General features: G+C 39.8%; 1 protein-coding gene across 1 annotated transcript in view; it reads right to left on the bottom strand.

The window, feature by feature from the left end:
- Nucleotides 1-14,339, bottom strand: part of LOC144662783 (vascular endothelial growth factor receptor 1-like) — a 74,361-nt gene extending 60,022 nt beyond the window's left edge. The window contains exons 1-2 of the mRNA XM_078523701.1: nucleotides 14,129-14,339; nucleotides 1,460-1,816 (exon numbers count right to left, since the gene is read on the bottom strand). Coding sequence (XP_078379827.1) covers nucleotides 1,460-1,816; nucleotides 14,129-14,189 — 418 coding nt within the window. The 5' untranslated portion in view covers nucleotides 14,190-14,339. The remainder of the gene's footprint in view (nucleotides 1-1,459; nucleotides 1,817-14,128) is intronic.
- Nucleotides 14,340-18,914: the final 4,575 nt, after the last annotated feature.

An 18,914-nucleotide genomic window follows, 5' to 3' on the forward strand; every position in this document is an offset into this window, starting at 1 on the left:
GCGTATTCTAAGATATAATCTTGTTTAAATCCAATTTCTCGGTAAATTGTAAGTAATATAAACTTATTATAATACAAGTAAAAAGCCTGGACCAATATGTTTTGTTCTGTTATAAAGCACTCAAAGAAGTCAAAAGAGCAGTCAACACTTACCTGCGTCTCGTGTTTCAACCTACACTTTTTTCATGCTCGTGTCACCTCCTTGCATGCTTTATAACATCAAGGCTTTTTTATTTGCTAAATAAGCGATTTATCCATCCATGACCATCTGTACGAAATCAGTTTTGATGAGACATTCAGCTGTTCTTGGCTATGATTATTTGAAATGATCAAATATACCAGTAAGCCATTCAGTCATTTAGTTTCACCTGTTTTAAATGGCTTGGCGAGCCATTTCTAACCCATTCAATAACATTTCGCCTATTTTACGGATACCTATTAGTGTACCTTCTCATGTCCGAAGTAACATATTATTAGGTATGTGCATTACAATGAGCCACACTTAGCTTATACACTGTATACAGGCCAACCATTGACTGTTGAAAGGTCTCTTTAATTGGTGAGGGGTACGATAAGGGCTGACTTGGAAGAATTTTTGGAAAGGGGTAAATAAAGGACGTAAATGATGAGCCAACCAGTATGCGGGGCATGGGCAAGACAGAGGATAAACTTAACAAATTGACATCAGTTTTTTATGCGTCTGTCTTGTTATTGATGATAAATTGCGTCATAATATTGTCAAAGTGACAGACGCATAAAAAACTGATGTCAATTTGTTTTTAACGATAACAAAAAGCCAAAACTGATCAGTTTACAACGAAGGAAAGAAAGTGCACGAGGAAGATGCGATTGCCTTACGGCCGCCGAATCTAAATGTCGTTACTGTAATTCGGAGAATCACAGGCTCGTAAATTAAAAGTTTGGTATAGAATTACCGCCAGAAATACAAGAGAAAATTCGAATTGTTCAACAAACCTTTAATCCAGTGAAAAGTGTTCACAAAATAATCAGCTTAAACGCGGTTCAGCTTCTTACTTTCATTGACAGCACACAAAATTTCCCGTTCACCGCCGACTTTCAGGTCCAAATCCTCAATAAACATCTTTATCTTTTCGCTCTCAGGTTGCAATAGTTTCTTAAGTTTCTACCGATAATTTTTAGATGATTTCCTCATTGAAGACTATAAGTTTTGTGGAGTACTTCTCGCCTCATCAAGAATGCAGCGATAAATCAGTGTTGAAAAGTTTGACAAAACTTTCGCTGATTGCGTCAGCAACGAGTTTCATACGTCTATACTCTTATTGACATTAAAATTAGCCAATCAACGCGCGAGAATTCGCTCAGTTATTGGCTTTCTTTTAGGGTGTTCTACAACATTAACAAAAATAGAATCATTGAAACATTCTTACAAAAAAAGTTATTCTAAATTATCCAACGTCTTTACATTTTGCAGTTCATACCTGTCACAATAAGTTGAACTTCACTGGATATATCTAACCCTGATGTTGGAACTAGTGTACAGCGAAATCTCGTGTTGTCTTGAGATGTGACATTCACAATAACAAGAGTAGCATTTCCTTCCACCTTAACTCTTCCTTTGTAAGCAGCAGGTATATTTGGATGATTCACAACACTACCATCATTCTGTTGTACCAGCATCTCCTTAAAGGCACCACCGGAGACTTGGACACTATAGATAATACCTGACAGCTCTGCTTGTTTGTTATCCACACTGTAGTCCCACACCAGTTTTGCATCTCTTCCTTTTTTAGCATAGCTTGGATCAGAAGGTTCCAAGGTCAACTTCAATACCCCTTCTAGATATGTAAAAAAATAAAACCATAAACTGCACAGTAAACACATTTAGCTACATTTATAAATAATTGTGCGTTTAGAATACTGTATTTATTCGATTAAACGCCGAAGCGTTTATTGATTTTTTCGTGATTCGAATGCAGCGTTTAATCGAGGGCGGCGTTTATACGAGGTCGGCATTTATTAAGGTGGCCCGCGGGTATTTATGAGGCTGACAGTTCCCAGTTTTTGACAGTTTTTAAAACGGGAAAACGTTAAGCGATTGCTTAGATTTTTGAGAATCTCAGAAAGAATAATCTTTAAATGATATAAAATCGTAAATTTTATGGCGATCAAACGCGATTTGCTTAAGTTATGAGCGATTTTCGGAAGTCCTCGTTTTTATTAAAATGAGATTATTTTTAAAATGCCACGGTGAATTTTTTTGTAATTACCTCAAAACGCTGCCAAACAGTTAAAGTTTACTCACAACAACTTACAGGAATATCCAATCCGTAGATTTCCTGAACGAGCAACTTCTTCGACTTGTGTTATGCTAATAATAACCCAGTACCAGCCAGTTACGAGGCTGATGTTACTTTAATCTCGTGTGTAAAAGTTAAAAAGATCGTGTATATACATCAAATGTTAGCAGTCATTGAAGATGGATGGTTTTTATTTTTGAAAATATCAAACAAATGACTTAATTTTAAATTGCGAAAAATTTGTCGACTTGTTCTGCATTTTTTTTTAGCTGCAGCTAGAACAGGATATTGCAAAGGTTTGTGCCAAATTTGGGCTGAAAAGCCCCGCATTTCGAATGAAATTATTCTGTTGTTGTTGAAAGAGAGGTGTTAATTATGGGTTAGAGACTGTTAGTTCGTGTTTTGTTGACAAATACACGCACGCGCTGGCCGCACAATGAACGAGAAATTTTCAATACTGCACGAGGCGTAGCCGAGTGCAGTATTGAAAATTTCGAGTTCATTGTGCGGCCAGCAAGTGCGTGTATTTGTCAACAAAACACGAACTAACAGTCTCTAACCCTTTTAATATACAATCTGAGTACACTGCAAGAAAAACACGATTCACCGAACTTTGAACTAGACTTTTAATGAATAATAATAAGAAGAATTTGAGTAGTACATAATTATACATGCAGGCTGTAAAGATCAATAATACAGAAATCCAAAATAAGCTGAAAAATAAATAAAGCTTAAAATGGTCCATTAAATTGTTCTTTAGCTGGAGTCGTTCATAAATACAGTCAGCGAGAAGCTTGTTCAATGCAAGGTGAGCCGATCGCTTTTACAATTGCAAGCCAGCAAGTCAATCGCACACAAAAAATTCAGCTTCAGTTTACCTTTGAAAATGAAAACACTCCAGGTTGTTTTCTTCTTGGTATTTTTTGGTATTGAATCGTTGATAATTTGAGGAATATCTTTTTCTTCCACTTTTGCAAGCCTTGAAGCTGAAGACATTTTCAATAATGCACGATTTTTGTGCATTATTGTCAATACTGCACTGTCGGAGTTTGCTGACGACAGGTAAAGGAAAATCACGTGATCGATTTTAACCAATGGCGCGCGTGGATTTTGGACAGTGAACGAAGATTGTATATTAATTCCAAATACCGCACGATCTTCTGCCGCCAGGGAATACATGTACAGGAACGGTTATAGGCCTTATCACGGTTGTCGACGCCATCTCGACGAGTAGGCAAAGCGGGTAGAAATTACAGTGTTTGTATGGGAATCCGACGAAAAATATCTTTTACAAAAATTTAATTCTGGACAACTCATGAATTGTAAAGTTAACCCTTAGAATCCTAAGGTTCTGGTATTTTTTAAGCAGTTTTCTGGGCTTAAACTAATCTGTCGAATTTCGTGATTGCATATAAGAAGCTCAAGTAAAAATGTGTGCTGTTTCAAAACACTGAGGGCTCAAAGTTTCATTGTGACGTCAGCATTCAACCGTTTCTTTCTTGTTGAGCGAGCATACGGGCTCGAATCTGGCGAATATTTCGTTTATAAGTGTTTTTTTCGAGTCATTTTCCACTGCAGAAGCCCCCAGGTTGGCATCATTAAGCTAGAATGGTGGGTAGAGGCCAGCATCTGAAAGAAACCAGAGGTGAGAGATGACTTTGTCTTGATTGGAACGCCAGAAATATTCGAATCGAAAGATGGCGGTTCATTGGTAAAGTTGTCTCTCTGGCCGTTCTGTGGGTGGATTCCAAGACCTGCCAAGGCATTTTGGACAAGTTCTGACTTCCAAAGAATGCAATCGGTGCAACATTTTGCCGGCAGGATTGGGCGCCATGACTGTTTTTCCCAAGCATCCCTTTCGGTCAGCAATGAGGAAATTACAGGTTTGCAAGCATAGCTCTAATCGAATAGTAATTGCTGAGTCTGCTGAATGATTGATGGGAAATTTCCTTGGTGGACGGAAGGGAATAGGGTTGAAGTTTGCTGCAAATGTATATTTTTGAAGTCAGAATTATTTTTTCATTAAAAAAATGGAGGCAAAGATGTGTGTTTTTTTGTTGTTGTCCTGTTACGTAGAAAACGGGCATTTTCAGATTTGCTGCTGAACAAACAACCATATGCAACAGAAATCAAGAGCTTTAGTCAGTTAGTTGGCTTTTAAAGCTATGAAAATTATCACTTTGCCATAAAAAGCAGTCATTACTATCATTTGCCCAGATATGTAAAAGCTAGAGTTTTTTCAATCACTGCTGGTATTTTCCACGCACATATGCGTTGTTAGGACTTAAAGGGTTAAGATACTAGGCTAAAGTTTTTATTCCCCGAGTTTGAAGGATGCAGCTGGGCTAGAAAGCGTTCAGTTACAGCTGTACATTTTTAATTTCCTATATACATTTGTCTATTTTTTTTCCGCATGACTGACGCGGCTCGCCGGGAGAAACTATCTCATCTCATCGGCTGATGATGACAAGCAGTATTGCAGTCGAAACGTCGCGATCAACACAAACGAATAAACGTTCATTCATATCTTACACCACGATGAACAATATTCACATCTTCAATGACATACTTACTGTTTGTTTATTTGTCCATAAATAAGCCATAAACGATATTTTGGCCGGTCGTGTGGGTAATTAAATAAATAAACAAGACGCTAGGAGTCGACTAGGAGGGCGTTCACTCCGGTGAAGTGACATAGGGGTGGAGGATTAGGGAAGGGAGTGGGTACGTATCGGAACTCCCGCTTCCTGTAACTTGTGACACTTGTACTGCCGGGTATGAAAGGCTAAGATAAAACATAAAATACAATAAGAATAAAGAAAAGCTGTCTAGATAAAACTAGGAATGTAGACGTGGCTTTACAGTGTGAAACTTAAATGCAAACAAATAAACAAAATGGCCAGTAAACCTAGACAAATACATTGCCGATTGGAACCCTGATAAATAAACTGGCGAAACCACATCGTTATATCGGGGAATCGTTAAACGTCTTAAACCGGGATTTCGTTCCATTGTAGTAAGGACTCGCTAATGAAGACCTTGACAAAATATGAAATCATCTCAATGTGGTACTTCTTGGTGCAGAGAAGCGTTTTTCGGGAGTTATTTACGAATCACGGAAGCGTTGCGTGACCACCAAATAGCGGCTGCGAAGGGCTGTTCACACAACTCCGAAAACTACATGGTTCCTTCCAAAAACTGAATTGGTAGTACTTTTTTACGCTCTTCATTTAGGCCATCCCAATAAAATGTTTCGTTTCCCATCGCCCCGTCTCTTGTGATGGTGGGTCGGTCGGTCGGGCCAAAAAAAAAAAAAGAATGAACACTTTAAGGGGTCTGGGTTCTTTTAAGAAGCCAGGAGATGCAGAACCGAAGGATTTTGTTGATCAGTTGATATCGCTGAGACTGTTGGAACAATCGTTAATCAGTGTCTTTGGCACGAAACAGCCTTTGAAAAACTTAGTATCGATGTTTAATTAAAGACAAGTGTAATAATAATACCGATATCCTGTGTTTGATTGACATGTAATTTTATACTCTAAGATAATCGAATATATCAACCACGTTCTTGTATGATTACGCCCAGATTAATAAATGCCTTGAGCTAGTCAACATTACTTCTTCATGCAGTTGTTTCCTAAACCCTATAAACCCGTTCGTTAATCAAACCAGTATATTACATGGTGTCAGAAGTGGCCAATCATGGAACACGTGAAGCCTATCGGACCTCTACGAATGGAAGGGAACGTCGCCTTAAACTGGCAAAAGTGGAAGCAAAGATGGGCGCTATACGCCAAAGCTAGCGGAGTAGACGCCAAAGATGAAGAAACGCAATGCGCAGTCTTTCTACACACCATAGGAGAAGAAGCGCTTGAAGTGTACGACACTTTCACCTTTACAGAAGGCGAAGAAAACAAAATAGAGCCTGTGATCGCAAAATTTGAGGCCTACTGTTCGCCAAAAAAGAACGTAACGTACGAACGCTATCTGTTCTTTTCTTGCACACAAAATGGCAGACCAATCGACGTCTTTGTAACTGACCTACGTACAAAAGCCAAGACCTGCGAATTTGGTACCCTTCACGATAGTCTCATTCGTGACAGGATTGTGTGTGGAATAGATAACAAAAGCGTACGGCAGCGGCTTCTACGCAACAATGCACTAACCCTAGAAGTTGCCATCAACGATGTACGAGCCGCAGAAACAAGTAAGACCCAAACTGAAGCACTAACAAATCCAGCCTTGGAAGCAGCAGCTGTAAACGTCAACGGCCAAAACAGGAAGCCGAAACAGCCAAGAGATCTGCCTCCTAAACAGCCAAGGGATCCACACCCGAAGGCAGACCCGAAACAGAGCAAAAAAACATGTGGTCGCTGTGGTTCTCGTCACAAGCCAAGGGAGTGCAAAGCATACGGTCAAATATGCAAAAAATGTCAAGGAAAAAATCATTTTGCCCATATGTGCCTCACCAAATACCCAAATTCTGGCAACCGAAAACTCCACGAGGTTGAGCAGCAGTCGGACACCGATACCGACACAGACGAAGATCTCTTCCTCGGAGAATTAGGCTCTTCACAAAACGACAAGAACGAACTGTTCACGGACTTAAACGTGAATAATGAAGACATCCGTTTTAAAGTTGATACGGGTGCACAGTGCAATGTTATTCCGGAACATGCTTTTGAAAAGCTGACAAGAAAGCCTAGCCTACAGACAACCAGAGTCAAGTTGACGGCTTATGGTGGTATACGCGTACCTATTAAAGGAACATGCACCATGAAAGTCAAGCAAAATGGTAAATCCATTGATACTAAGTTCTTTATTGTCGCCGTTGAAAATGCCCAGCCCTTAATTGGCCTACAAACATGCCAAGAATTAGGACTGATAAGCATTAATAACAATGTGAGTGAAGTAAATGCTAAAGAAACTGACATCCTCGACGAATATCAAGACGTTTTCACCGGACTTGGGTTAGTGGATGGCGAATTTCACATTGAGCTGCGCGATGACGCAAAACCGACAATACACCCGCCAAGAAAGATTCCATTGAGCCTTATGCCGAAACTCGAGCAAACACTCGAAGATATGACAAAAATGGATGTCATTAGCAAAGTCAACAAAGCAACCGACTGGGTCAATAGCCTAGTGATTGTTGAGAAAAAGGACGGATCACTGAGACTTTGTTTAGATCCAAAAGATTTAAACAAATCGATCAAGAGAGAGCATTACAAGCCACCATCAGCTGAAACAATATCCAGCAAACTAAACGGAAAGCGAATTTTCTCAGTCATCGACATGAGCAATTGTTACTGGCACAAAAAGCTAGATGAAGAATCGTCCTATCTCTGCACCTTCAACACGCCTTTCGGACGGTACAAATTCAACAGAATGCCGTTCGGAATTTGTGTAGCCAGTGACGTCGCCCAACGAATGGTGGACGACAATTTCAGCGATATTCCCGGAGTTCTCGCAGTTCATGATGACATCATCATCGCTGGTAAAGACCCTGCAGAACATGACAGTGCTTTAAAGCAAGTACTGGAACGCGCAAGATCGCGAAACATCAAGTTTAACCGCAGCAAAGTTCAGCTACGCGTTAGTCAAGTCAAGTATCTTGGCGATATCGTGACCGCCGATGGATTCAAACCAGATCCTGACAAGATAAAGGCAATCATCGACATGCCGGAACCTCAAAGCAAACAAGATTTGCAACGCCTACTTGGCATGGTCAACTATCTATCGCAATACATTCCAAACATGTCAGAAATCACGGCCCCTCTTCGTGCACTGCTGAAAAAGAACACGCAATGGGTGTGGTACGAAGAACACAGATCCGCGATAGATAAGCTGAAACACGCGCTCACGAACAGCCCTGTTCTGCAATATTTCAACCCCGACAAGCTAATCACGATCCAAACCGATGCCTCGCAAAGCGGAATCGGCAGTTGTCTCCTCCAAGAAGGACACCCGGTCATCTACGCATCGAGATCGCTAACAACTGCTGAACAGAACTACGCTCAAATTGAGAAAGAACTGTTGGCGATCGTATTCGCGTGCGAACGATTTCATCAATTTGTCTACGGAAATGACATTGTTGTTCAAAGTGACCACAAACCACTTGAGGCGATAATGACAAAGCCATTATCTCAAGCACCTCCAAGAATTCAGCGATTAATGATCAGGTTGCAAAGATACAATCTGACAGTACGTTTTGTACCCGGAAAGCTAATGTTTATTGCAGACACACTGTCAAGAGCATATTTGAATGAAACTGTTGAGGATCTACAAGACCTCAATGATGATATCGAAGTCATGGTCCACAGCTTCGTCCAAGAAATCCCTGCCAGCCCAGAAAAGTTGACACAGTTACGGGATGAAACCGCCAAGGATGAAACCCTGCAAACTCTGAAAAAACAGATAGCAGAGGGTTTCCCAACACACAGAAAGGCTTTGAAACCTATTCTAGCACCATACTGAATACATAATATCAGAAATGAGCTGAGCGAAGCCGATGGTCTTCTTTTCAAAGGAAGACAGCTGATAATTCCAAAAGCCATGCAGAGCAACGTTCTTGACCTGATCCATGAAAGCCATCTCGGAATCGAAAAGTGGAAAGCACGTGCAAGAGCCATCGTTTATTGGCCTGGGATGTCACGCGACATCCACGAAACCGTTGCCACATGCAAGATCTGTCTGACACACAGACGCAAAAACCAGAAGGAACCGATGATTCCACACGCCATACCAGACCGTCCATGGCAAAAGCTCGGATCTGATGTATTCGAGCACAAAGGAAAACCGTACCTAGTAGTCGTTGACTATTACTCCAAGTTCATCGAGACGAACCTAATGCGTGACAAAACTGCAGGAACAATTGTCACACACATGAAGTCAATCTTCGCTAGACATGGCATCCCTGAAGAGCTGATATCTGATAACATGCCATACAGCAGCAAAGAGTTTAAAGAATTTGCAAACGACTGGGGGTTCAAACTGACTACCTCAAGTCCCAGATATCCCCAAGCGAATGGCCTCAGCGAGAAAGCTGTGCAAACTGTCAAACGCATTCTTAAAAAGACCAGTGATCCATACATTGGCCTGTTGGAATACAGAAACGCACCAGTGACAGGAATGTCCTACTCCCCATCACAGCTTCTAATGAGTCGCGCAACCAGAACCAAAATCCCAGTAGCACAAGAGCTCCTGAAACCAAAGGTAGCTACTGAGGTAAAACACCAACTGAAAGCTTGCCAACAGCAGCAAATGTATTACTACAACCAAGGAGCAAAGCCCTTAACACCTCTAAAGCCACAAGAAGTTGTCCGCCTGCGCCAAGAGAAAACCTGGATGCCTGCTATTGTAACCGAGAAAGCAGCAACACCACGATCTTACGTTGTCACAACCGCCACCGGACAACAGTACCGCCGCAATCGCAAGGACCTGCTGCAGACTGGAGAATCCCCTCCAGTAATATCAGCACCCTTGGACAACGACATCACGGAGACTCCTCAGACCATCCAACCTCCCGCAACGGAAAATCAGCCTCCCACCACAGCACCTGCCGATGAGTCTCCATCATCCCCTCCTCGACGCACTTCCACCAGAACCAGAACTCTTCCCACCAAATTCAAGGACTATGTCATGAATTTCTGAACATTGGACACTAAATTGTGTACCGCTATTTTTTACCGGAAATGTCGTTACTTTTGTCTAGCTCGTGAGACAGTTATCTAACCTCTCTAAGTGATATGCTTTTATTTTCAAAAAGGGAGATGTAATAATAATACCGATATCCTGTGTTTGATCGACATGTAATTTTATACTCTAAGATAATCGAATATATCAACCACGTTCTTGTATGATTACGCCCAGATTAATAAATGCCTTGAGCTAGTCAACATTACTTCTTTATGCAGTTGTTTCCTAAACCCTATAAACCCGTTCGTTAATCAAACCAGTATATTACAACAAGGACATCACATAATACAAAATGTTGTTAATAAAACAAGATTATGTTCTTGTAAATTAAGGTCGCGGGGGATATATACAGCATGAATAAATTCATGAAGCGAAATTTTGCTTGACCTGCATCTTTTAAAACGCTTATTCCTCGGCTGTTATGAATGCGATTAAGCTCAAATTTTACAGAGACATAAAAAAATGATAAAAGATTATGTATGTCATCTTTTATTTGGTAGATTGTACCTACGGCGATGTTATAGCCACGATACTGCCAAATTGGGAAGAACATGATTTCGTGGCAGAGTTTGTAGAACGAGTAGGAGACAGCACACTGTGATCTTGTCAAAAACTAATCAGTCAATATAACAGAAGCGGATTTTTTAATTTAAAGTTTTCCAGCAAGTTATGGCGGTTTAAATGCGCAAATTTTAATTGAATGCCTTCTACATCTTTCTAAAAGCGCTCTTTTAAAATTCCGCCTCTGTTATGACACACTACAGTATTCCTAGTTTACCTCTCTGCAGTGGCAGCTCATGAAGTTCTATATCCGCGCTGAATTCTCTGCCACAAAATTGTCGGAAAAGTCCAAACTTTGAGATTTCCGAAGGTGTCCCGATCAAAAAACGGTTTCAAAATGGTAATTATGGTAATTATATTCCACGCTTTTATGATGAGAACAATGCGTTTTCAAAGAGACAAACAATTCCAGACGCAAACACATCAAATCACGCGCGCGTGCTCATATTTTTTATGCGAATATCTCGTCGTAAAGTTCTCGATGTCAGTCGTTGAACTTCGTGCAATACGCTTTAAATAAATGCATAATGATGAGCCTAAGGTGTCCCCCGCGACCTTAAAGCATTGTTTTTTTTTTTTTTTTTTTTTTGCATTTCGAAAAAAATGGGTCGGTCGGGCGATGGGAAACGAAACATTTTATTGGGATGGCCTTACTTTACTATTAATGAAACTTTTTTTATATTTTTCTTGAGTACTGGAGTAATTTTCTAAACCTTTTATAAAACACAAAACTTAACTGGTCGCCGTTGAAAGATGATCAGACTGACACCGCGTCTGTCTCGAAACAAAGATCGATGTCCCTTCAAAACCTAAAATACCGAACTAAAGATGGACAAATGAAAGAAACTCGAAAGAAACGTTACTTCATATTAATTTTCATAGAAGATGAAGCAAAGAAATGTTTTCAAAAGCGTCAATTTTAAAACTCGTGAAACAACCATCGCACGCTTAATTTAATTTATTCACGCAAAAGCATTTCTTGTACTGCAGCGGACGGCTTTTGCATTATAATTTTTTTAATTGACTAGTTTTACTGATCTTTCTAAAAATTCCATCTAAAATTCAAAGCAATACTATACATAACATTTGCTTTTTGAAGTCTCGAGAAGCCGCTGAAAGTCCTTGATCAAGTCCATGATTTGTATTCAAAACACACTGATAATTACGTCGCGTCACAGGCTTCGCGGCCCAAAAGAAAGATAGATTTCTTCACATTACCAAGGTTTTAGCAATCAGTACTTGCCCCAGAGAGGAACGTTTTCGTTTGTTTTCCGTTCCGTGGCACAAAAGACTTCAATGGCAACTTTTTCCTGTCGAGGTCAAGCAGATACCAGCAGATGGCACGCAATGCACAATGGGACTACGTCACTCGATTGCGCAATTTTGCAGATGTGTGACTACAAGGAAATCAAGCCCATTTTATAACTCCTGGCCTCCAGCCGGAGTAATAAATAAATAATAATTAAAAAACTTGTTCCATATGCCGCTGTTTGCAAAACCACTAAAATATTAATTCGTTACGCCGATTAATTACACCCCAGAATTCGAGATATCGGGGTTAATTTTAATCAAGAGAAACAATAGGGAAAAATTTGGGCTGAAAAATGAGATTTCGAAAATGGGACTTCAAGCAGTTTTAAACCGTGCGGTTAATGCTTGACCACCTCTTTAAGTTCTTTGGCTAGAAAGGCACAGCGCCGCACAGTAAAAAATCTTTAGAAAAGCAGTCACTTGAGAAACACACAAATCGTGTTTGCGTGAGTCACGGAGTGTGTGTGACATGAATTTCCTTCACCGCGCCGGATAAATTCCTGCTTATGCATGCAAATATTTATTTTGTTCCGAATGTTCAAACCCAAACCAGAAGTCCATTTTACGCCGAAATAAAGAGTTGAGTAAGGCCACCCCGTTGCATTTCCTCGTTTAATTTTAGCGTCGTCCGAAGAGCTTTTGCAAGTAATATATCAAACATAAGACATCATTTTTCATCATTTTTCCAAACACCGAGAAGAGAGTTTTTAAAATAGGTGAATGATTATTTATAAAAGCACTTTATATAACGACGCTGTTGCTTAATATGCTTGAATGAGACAAACTAACTCCCGAGTTAGGATTTCGAGTTGGATTCGAGTTTGAGTTGGATTTGCCACAGAGCTAGCAAACACGATGGCATAAAGATCATCACTGAAACGGCTCTAGAGAGCAATAATTAAATCCTCCGTTAGCAGACTAAAGGCTAACATTTAGCAACCAGCGGGAGTCGTGTTTGGCCTGTCTCATTTTATATTATCACTTGAAATCCTAACTCAAAAATCCAACTCGAAAATCCAACTCGAAATCCTAGCTCGAAAATCCAACTCGAAAATCCAACTCGAAATCCTAACTCGAAAATCCAACTCGAAATCCTAACTCGAAAATCCAACTCGAAAATCCAACTGGAAATCCTAACTCGAAATCCAACTCGAAATCCTAACTCGGTAAATAGGCAACCTCTGCTTGAATGGCAAAAGCACCTCATACAACAACAAAGAGTACGCGCCCGCGAATATAAAGATGACTAATAATGAATGATTGTATAAAATGGTCAACCGTATTGTTTTGGCATGTGCATGTGAAAAGACAACAATCATTTTTAATGATTAAAAATGTCACGCAACACTTTTGACACGCTTGAGGTACCCTCGAGGCGGACTCGGATTTGACGCTGTAAACGGACTTACTCACGGCTTGCGAAACTGATTAGCGTAACGAAACTTAGATTTATTTAAGCCAACACTGAAAGTATATTTTGCTGACATAAGCACACAAAACGTAATTTGAACATGGTATAACCTAACAATGATGCTAGTATGACCTCATTAGAAACCCACAAGAATAAAATAGCATTCGTAAAAGGGACTGTCACGGCTGAGTCAAGATCATTTTATTAAGCTTTGCCAAATACTCGCTGTAAAACTAAATGTTTGCAAAGAAATTACTGCTATGGATCTAAATGACAAAACCATAGCTTTATTATTGTGTCTCCCGGGCGTTATAATTTAAAGTTTCAAGCAAACGAGACTACTTTGAAAATTGTTCAGCCCAACAAGATTTCAAAAACCCATATCGCAATCTGTTTCAATCTTCTCCGTGATACAGTCCCTTTAAGAAAAAGACCCCTTTTGTAACAGCACCATTCAGCTCAAGCACATCACAGCGATGCTACATGTCGGCAACAGACACAAGGGATCTGGTATAATAAAGAACTTAACAAGCGTCGAACATGTACTTGACGTCACTTACTAACGTCCGACGTTTTGCATGTAATCAATGATGAGATGTTTTCCGTTTGAAGTCGTGTCGCTCAGTTTATAATTAAGCCGAAATCATCGATAGCACGAGTCGAAGTATTCTTGCCAGGTCGAAGGCAACGAACTTCATCGAATCTGTCTTAAAGAGGGTGCAATTTGTTTCCGCTTAGAAACCAATTCTGTATGGCAAAACGACAAAAGATCGCAAGTAATACAGCAAAGAGTGGATACGATGAACGTTTGAACTGGTCCCAAGAAAAACTAACAACATAACGGGGAGAATTTACAGAATAAAACATACCTGCAGGCGGAAGTAACAGCAAGGCAAGGATGCAGAATCGTGCCGAGTTCACAAAACACATCTTACCGATGATACAGTCAAAAGGCAAGGTCTTTATAAGTCGCCATCAGATCAGACATGAACTATCGAAAACGTAGATAAGAATTGGTTTCCGATGTTTCGTTTTCTATCGTACAACACTCGCCTTTACTCAGCACACTGGCAAGGCTCTGGCAACACGGAAATGTTCACGTGACAAAAAAAAGCCGATTTTATAAAACGGTTGGGTCACGCTGTCAGATTATTCGTGCAAATATGCAAATTTTAAGTTTTTATGACACGTATTTAGGCTTTTGTACATTTTGCTTTTGTTTCCCCACTAAAATGCTCCACCTTAATGCTCCATTTTTCCCACTAAAATGCTCAGTCTCCACCAAAAAAGTCACTTATTAAATGTCCGGATAATGCTCATCATACAAATGTTTGTTTTTTTTTAATTAATTTCAAATTTTTATATCAAATATATTGCGTGCTCTTACCGCTGATCAAAAATATTGTGTGCTCTCACCCTCGATCTACGCCTGCGATATAGCTTCTGCGTCGTGGGACCGTCGTTTCGTGTGGTTTCTTTGATTTCAGCTGTTCCTGTAGTTGCTCGTCATTACAGCAGCTCACGAAGTCATAGTAGCCAACATTTCGTTTGGCTGGAAGTCTGTGCAGGTTGCACATCAATTCAAGAGGAGCTTTTACGCTTACGAAAAGCGATGTAATGATCGATCTCTTTCGTATATGTCGAGCTAGCGTCGTACATGTAGGAATATTCGAAAACTAAATCGGGTTTTACATAAGCTTCATTAACGATGGATCTATTTAGAAACCAGAGCGTTGGCTAAAATCGAGTGCGTGGCTGTTTGTTCGGAAGTCTTCGGAACAAAAGGAAGAGCTTTTCAGATGAATCAGCACAATTTAATACATTTGTACTTGAATCAGTCTATATTGCTATATGTTCTGATATCTGTAAATTATTCTTCAATGCATACCTACAGAGCGATATAATAAACAAACCATTTTAGTGCTACTGGTTAAAAAAGGAAAAAAGAAAAAAAAATTGTCTCTTCTGGGGTTCGAACTCGGGACTTTTCGCGACCTACCTATTACCTGTCAGATGCCTACCCGAGTGCGCCACTCTAACATACTAATAGAGGAAGGTGAAAATATCTTATATCAATGTAATAGACATTCCGCTTTCAATGTTTGAATCCCTGCTGATCATAAATTCAAGGAATTAAAACTAAACTTTTAAACTTGGCAAAAATATTCAGTCGTGGCTCGAAGAGCTGTTTGATCTCGTTTTTTGATCTTGCTTTTAAAACTGCAAAACAGGGTAAATTTCGCGAGTAGAAATTACTGTCGCTACTAAATTTGGCGATTTGCTCAAAATCGCAAAGATTATTTGCCGCAATAAATAGCAGCCTTAAAGTAATTGAATGTACTAAATGAATTCACAAAAAAGAAGAATCAAATTTGAAATTATCAAGCCCCCACACGTACGCATCGCGGACCGATTTTATTTTCTTGGGACAAAATCAATTTTCCAGGAAATGCCACTAATATGCCCGAATAATGCTCAATGCTTTTGCCTCACTAAAATGCTCGAACAAATGCCAGCATAATGCACAAAAGCCTACACGTATTGTCCTCGTTAGTACATTGTTATGCAATTTTACCTAACTGGAATACATCCGGTTTTGAGACCACGATCGCTAAAACAAAAGGCATACCCATCTTTAACAAACGCAATAAATTTTTCAGATGTGACGGATTCGGTTACTGCCCGAACTTTCCTTGCATCGAGATAATACCGGTAGGATGAAAATCGATGCGCACAATGACTGCCATGGACGGAGATGCCATTCTCATCCCCAGAGCTGCTCGATTTTGAGTCAAAAAGCAAAACCATTTTTAAGCGATGACGTGTAAGTAATTTTTGACTGTTTCACCCGATCGAACAAAAATCAAGTTTAACTTAACAAGAAATCGACACGTAGAACACAAAAGCAAAATACTTCCATGCAGTTAGAATGGAACACTTCAATGTATAAACGAAAGAGACTAATTTTATATGATGTGATCTATTGGATTTAGTAGACAGAAATTTCTTATTCTTAGACCTTTCTCGCAGCTTAAAAGCTTGTTCGTGCGTATCGGATGTCACGTTAAAATATAACGCAATCTTTGTTGAGTCAACACAGGGAAATCTTGAAAAATTTAACATATAAAATAAAATACTACTTTTTATTTGTTGAATTGGATTCATAACTAATGTAATTGTTTGAAATATAAATCAAATTCTTACTATGCTATGTATACAGTCACTAACACTGCTTTTCATGTTAAAAAAGGTAAACTGCAGTTGGATAACAGTCTTTTTCACGCACAAGGTGTCAGCTACTTTTATTTACGTTAAGTTTTTGACAAATTTTCCCAAAATTATGTAAGACCCCTTGTGAGGCGCTAGGCGTCATCGCTTCTGCATGCATTGCGTGCCATTTATTTAGCCATGACTATTGTGTTATGCCATCGCACGATTGGCAGGATATGTTGTCTGTTTTGCGCAATCGAACATAAATCAAGTTTAACTTAACAAGAAATCGACGCGTAGAACCCAAAAGCAAAATACTCCCGTGCAGTAAGAATGCAACACGTACTACAATGTAGAAACAAAAGAGACTAGTTTTATATGTTGCGAAGAATAACGTCCCTGGGTATTTGTCCACGTTCGCACCATTCACTTCGTACCATTCATCCACTTCTATCTCTTTTCTTGACGTCAAGGTCTCGCTCAACCGGTTTGGTATAGTTGAGACAGATCTCTATACTAAACTTACGGACAAACATCAGTACAGTCTTCACTCATCATGTCACCCCTTAAACACCAAACGAGCCATTCCATTCAGTCTCGCCCTCAGATTACGACGTATATGTTTCTCTGACGAAACTTTTACATTACGGACCAACGAACTTATCCAATACCTTAACGACCGTGGCTACAATCCCTCTTTCCTCAAACACAAGATCCAGCGAGTTCACACTATCACACGCAACGAAGCACTCAATCTCATTCAGACCACACCAGACCAACCCAGTTGGGAACGTTGTAAATACATGCCCGATTAGAGTTTCGAATTCAATTTAGCAATCTCCATTCCTGTACTGCTGATCCCCCCGTTCCCCTCACTTGACAATCTTGTGTGTCTAAGGTCGCTTTTCACTCAACATTGAATAGGGAAGGGGAGAGGAAGACTAAAAGGGCAAAACTTCCCAAGGTTGTCAGGGGTTGCAGATCTTGTCCTTAACTTCAGCGAACTTGAACTTCGTCCATGTTAAAATTAGCTTCGTTTCAACACAATCATTAAGCTTAAGCTTTAGGTCGCGGGAGACACCTTAGGCTCATCATTAGGCATTTATTTAAAGCGTATTTTTTTTTTGGCGCACTTAAACCGCCATAACTTGCCGGCAAACTTTGAATTAAAAAATCCGCTTCTGTTATGACAATCTAGAGGTATTGAGTGATTAGTTTTTGACAAGATCACCGGTGTGCTTCGAGTGTGCTGTCTCCTACTCGTTCCGCAAACTCTGCCACAAAATCATGTTTTTCTCAATTTGGCACTAACGAGGCTATAACATCGCCGTTAAATGCAATCTACCAAATAAAATAGGACATTCGCACTCTTTTATCATTTCTTCATGTCTCTGTAAAATTTGAGCTTAATCGCATTCATAACAGCTGAGAAATAAGCGTTTTAAAAGATGCAAGTCAAGCAAAATTTCCCTTCATGAATTTATTCATGCTGTAGGTATCCTCCGCGACCTTAATTGTACTTTTGATTATGACACAACAGTTATGACAGCCGCAGATTCAACTGCAAACAAGCTAACTGAACTTGCACAAGGACTATATCTTTCGGGTCTCCTCGTAACCTTTTTTGTTTGCCACAACTTCAAGAAATATAAATGACTTTTGAGGACATCGTGCAAGAAGTATTTCGGGAAGAAAGTTCTGTGTCGCTTCTTCTACCACGGCGTTTCATTCAGCCTACACAGTGAAAACAGCGCCACACATTTTGCCGCGTTTTCATACAATCAGTTCGCTTAGATCTAACTGAAACGTCCACATCATTCAGTCGATTAAAAATTAGTTAATTACGTCAAATATGACCAGAGACGAAATAAATTATCAATTTACTGTTAAGCTGTCGAACGAGAGCGGCATTTTTGTTTTTAGGCGTAAACACCAAATTTATGAACTTAGGTTTCGATACACTTACATATAAAAAAGACAAACAAAATAGAGCAAATGGATATTAAATCTCTAAGATGTTTCGCTGTGTAGTGTCGCTGAGTAATCTAACCAGCTGTCTTTATTTTTACGAGCTTTATTTGCAGTTGTAATTTCTTTCCTTTCCTTTAGAATCATGCAACCGACGGGCAACCTCGTGCCCAGGCCTAATCCGTGCGTACGGGCGTAGGCGCCCCCAAAATCTCTCGGTTGAATGTATTACCAATTTAGCTTACTTATGGATGCATCGCTCGCGGGAGCTCCCCTTTGAAATCCTTGTCTGAAGAAGTCCAAAAATTGAAAACCGGCCGCCGCCATCTTGGAGTAACTTAGCAGCCTGGCACTTTTACTATCTCTTGGAGCTCAGTTTGCGCAAAATGATGCTGCACAAACAGACGTCTAAAAAAAACAAGCCAATACTAAATTAACAAGGAGTGTCAAGTATTTAAACAATGTTTAAACATCCTG

The sequence above is a fragment of the Oculina patagonica genome, chromosome 8 (assembly GCF_052425735.1).
Source record: "Oculina patagonica isolate OP01 chromosome 8, crgOcupat, whole genome shotgun sequence".
In the NCBI taxonomy this organism is placed as follows: domain Eukaryota; kingdom Metazoa; phylum Cnidaria; class Anthozoa; order Scleractinia; family Oculinidae; genus Oculina; species Oculina patagonica.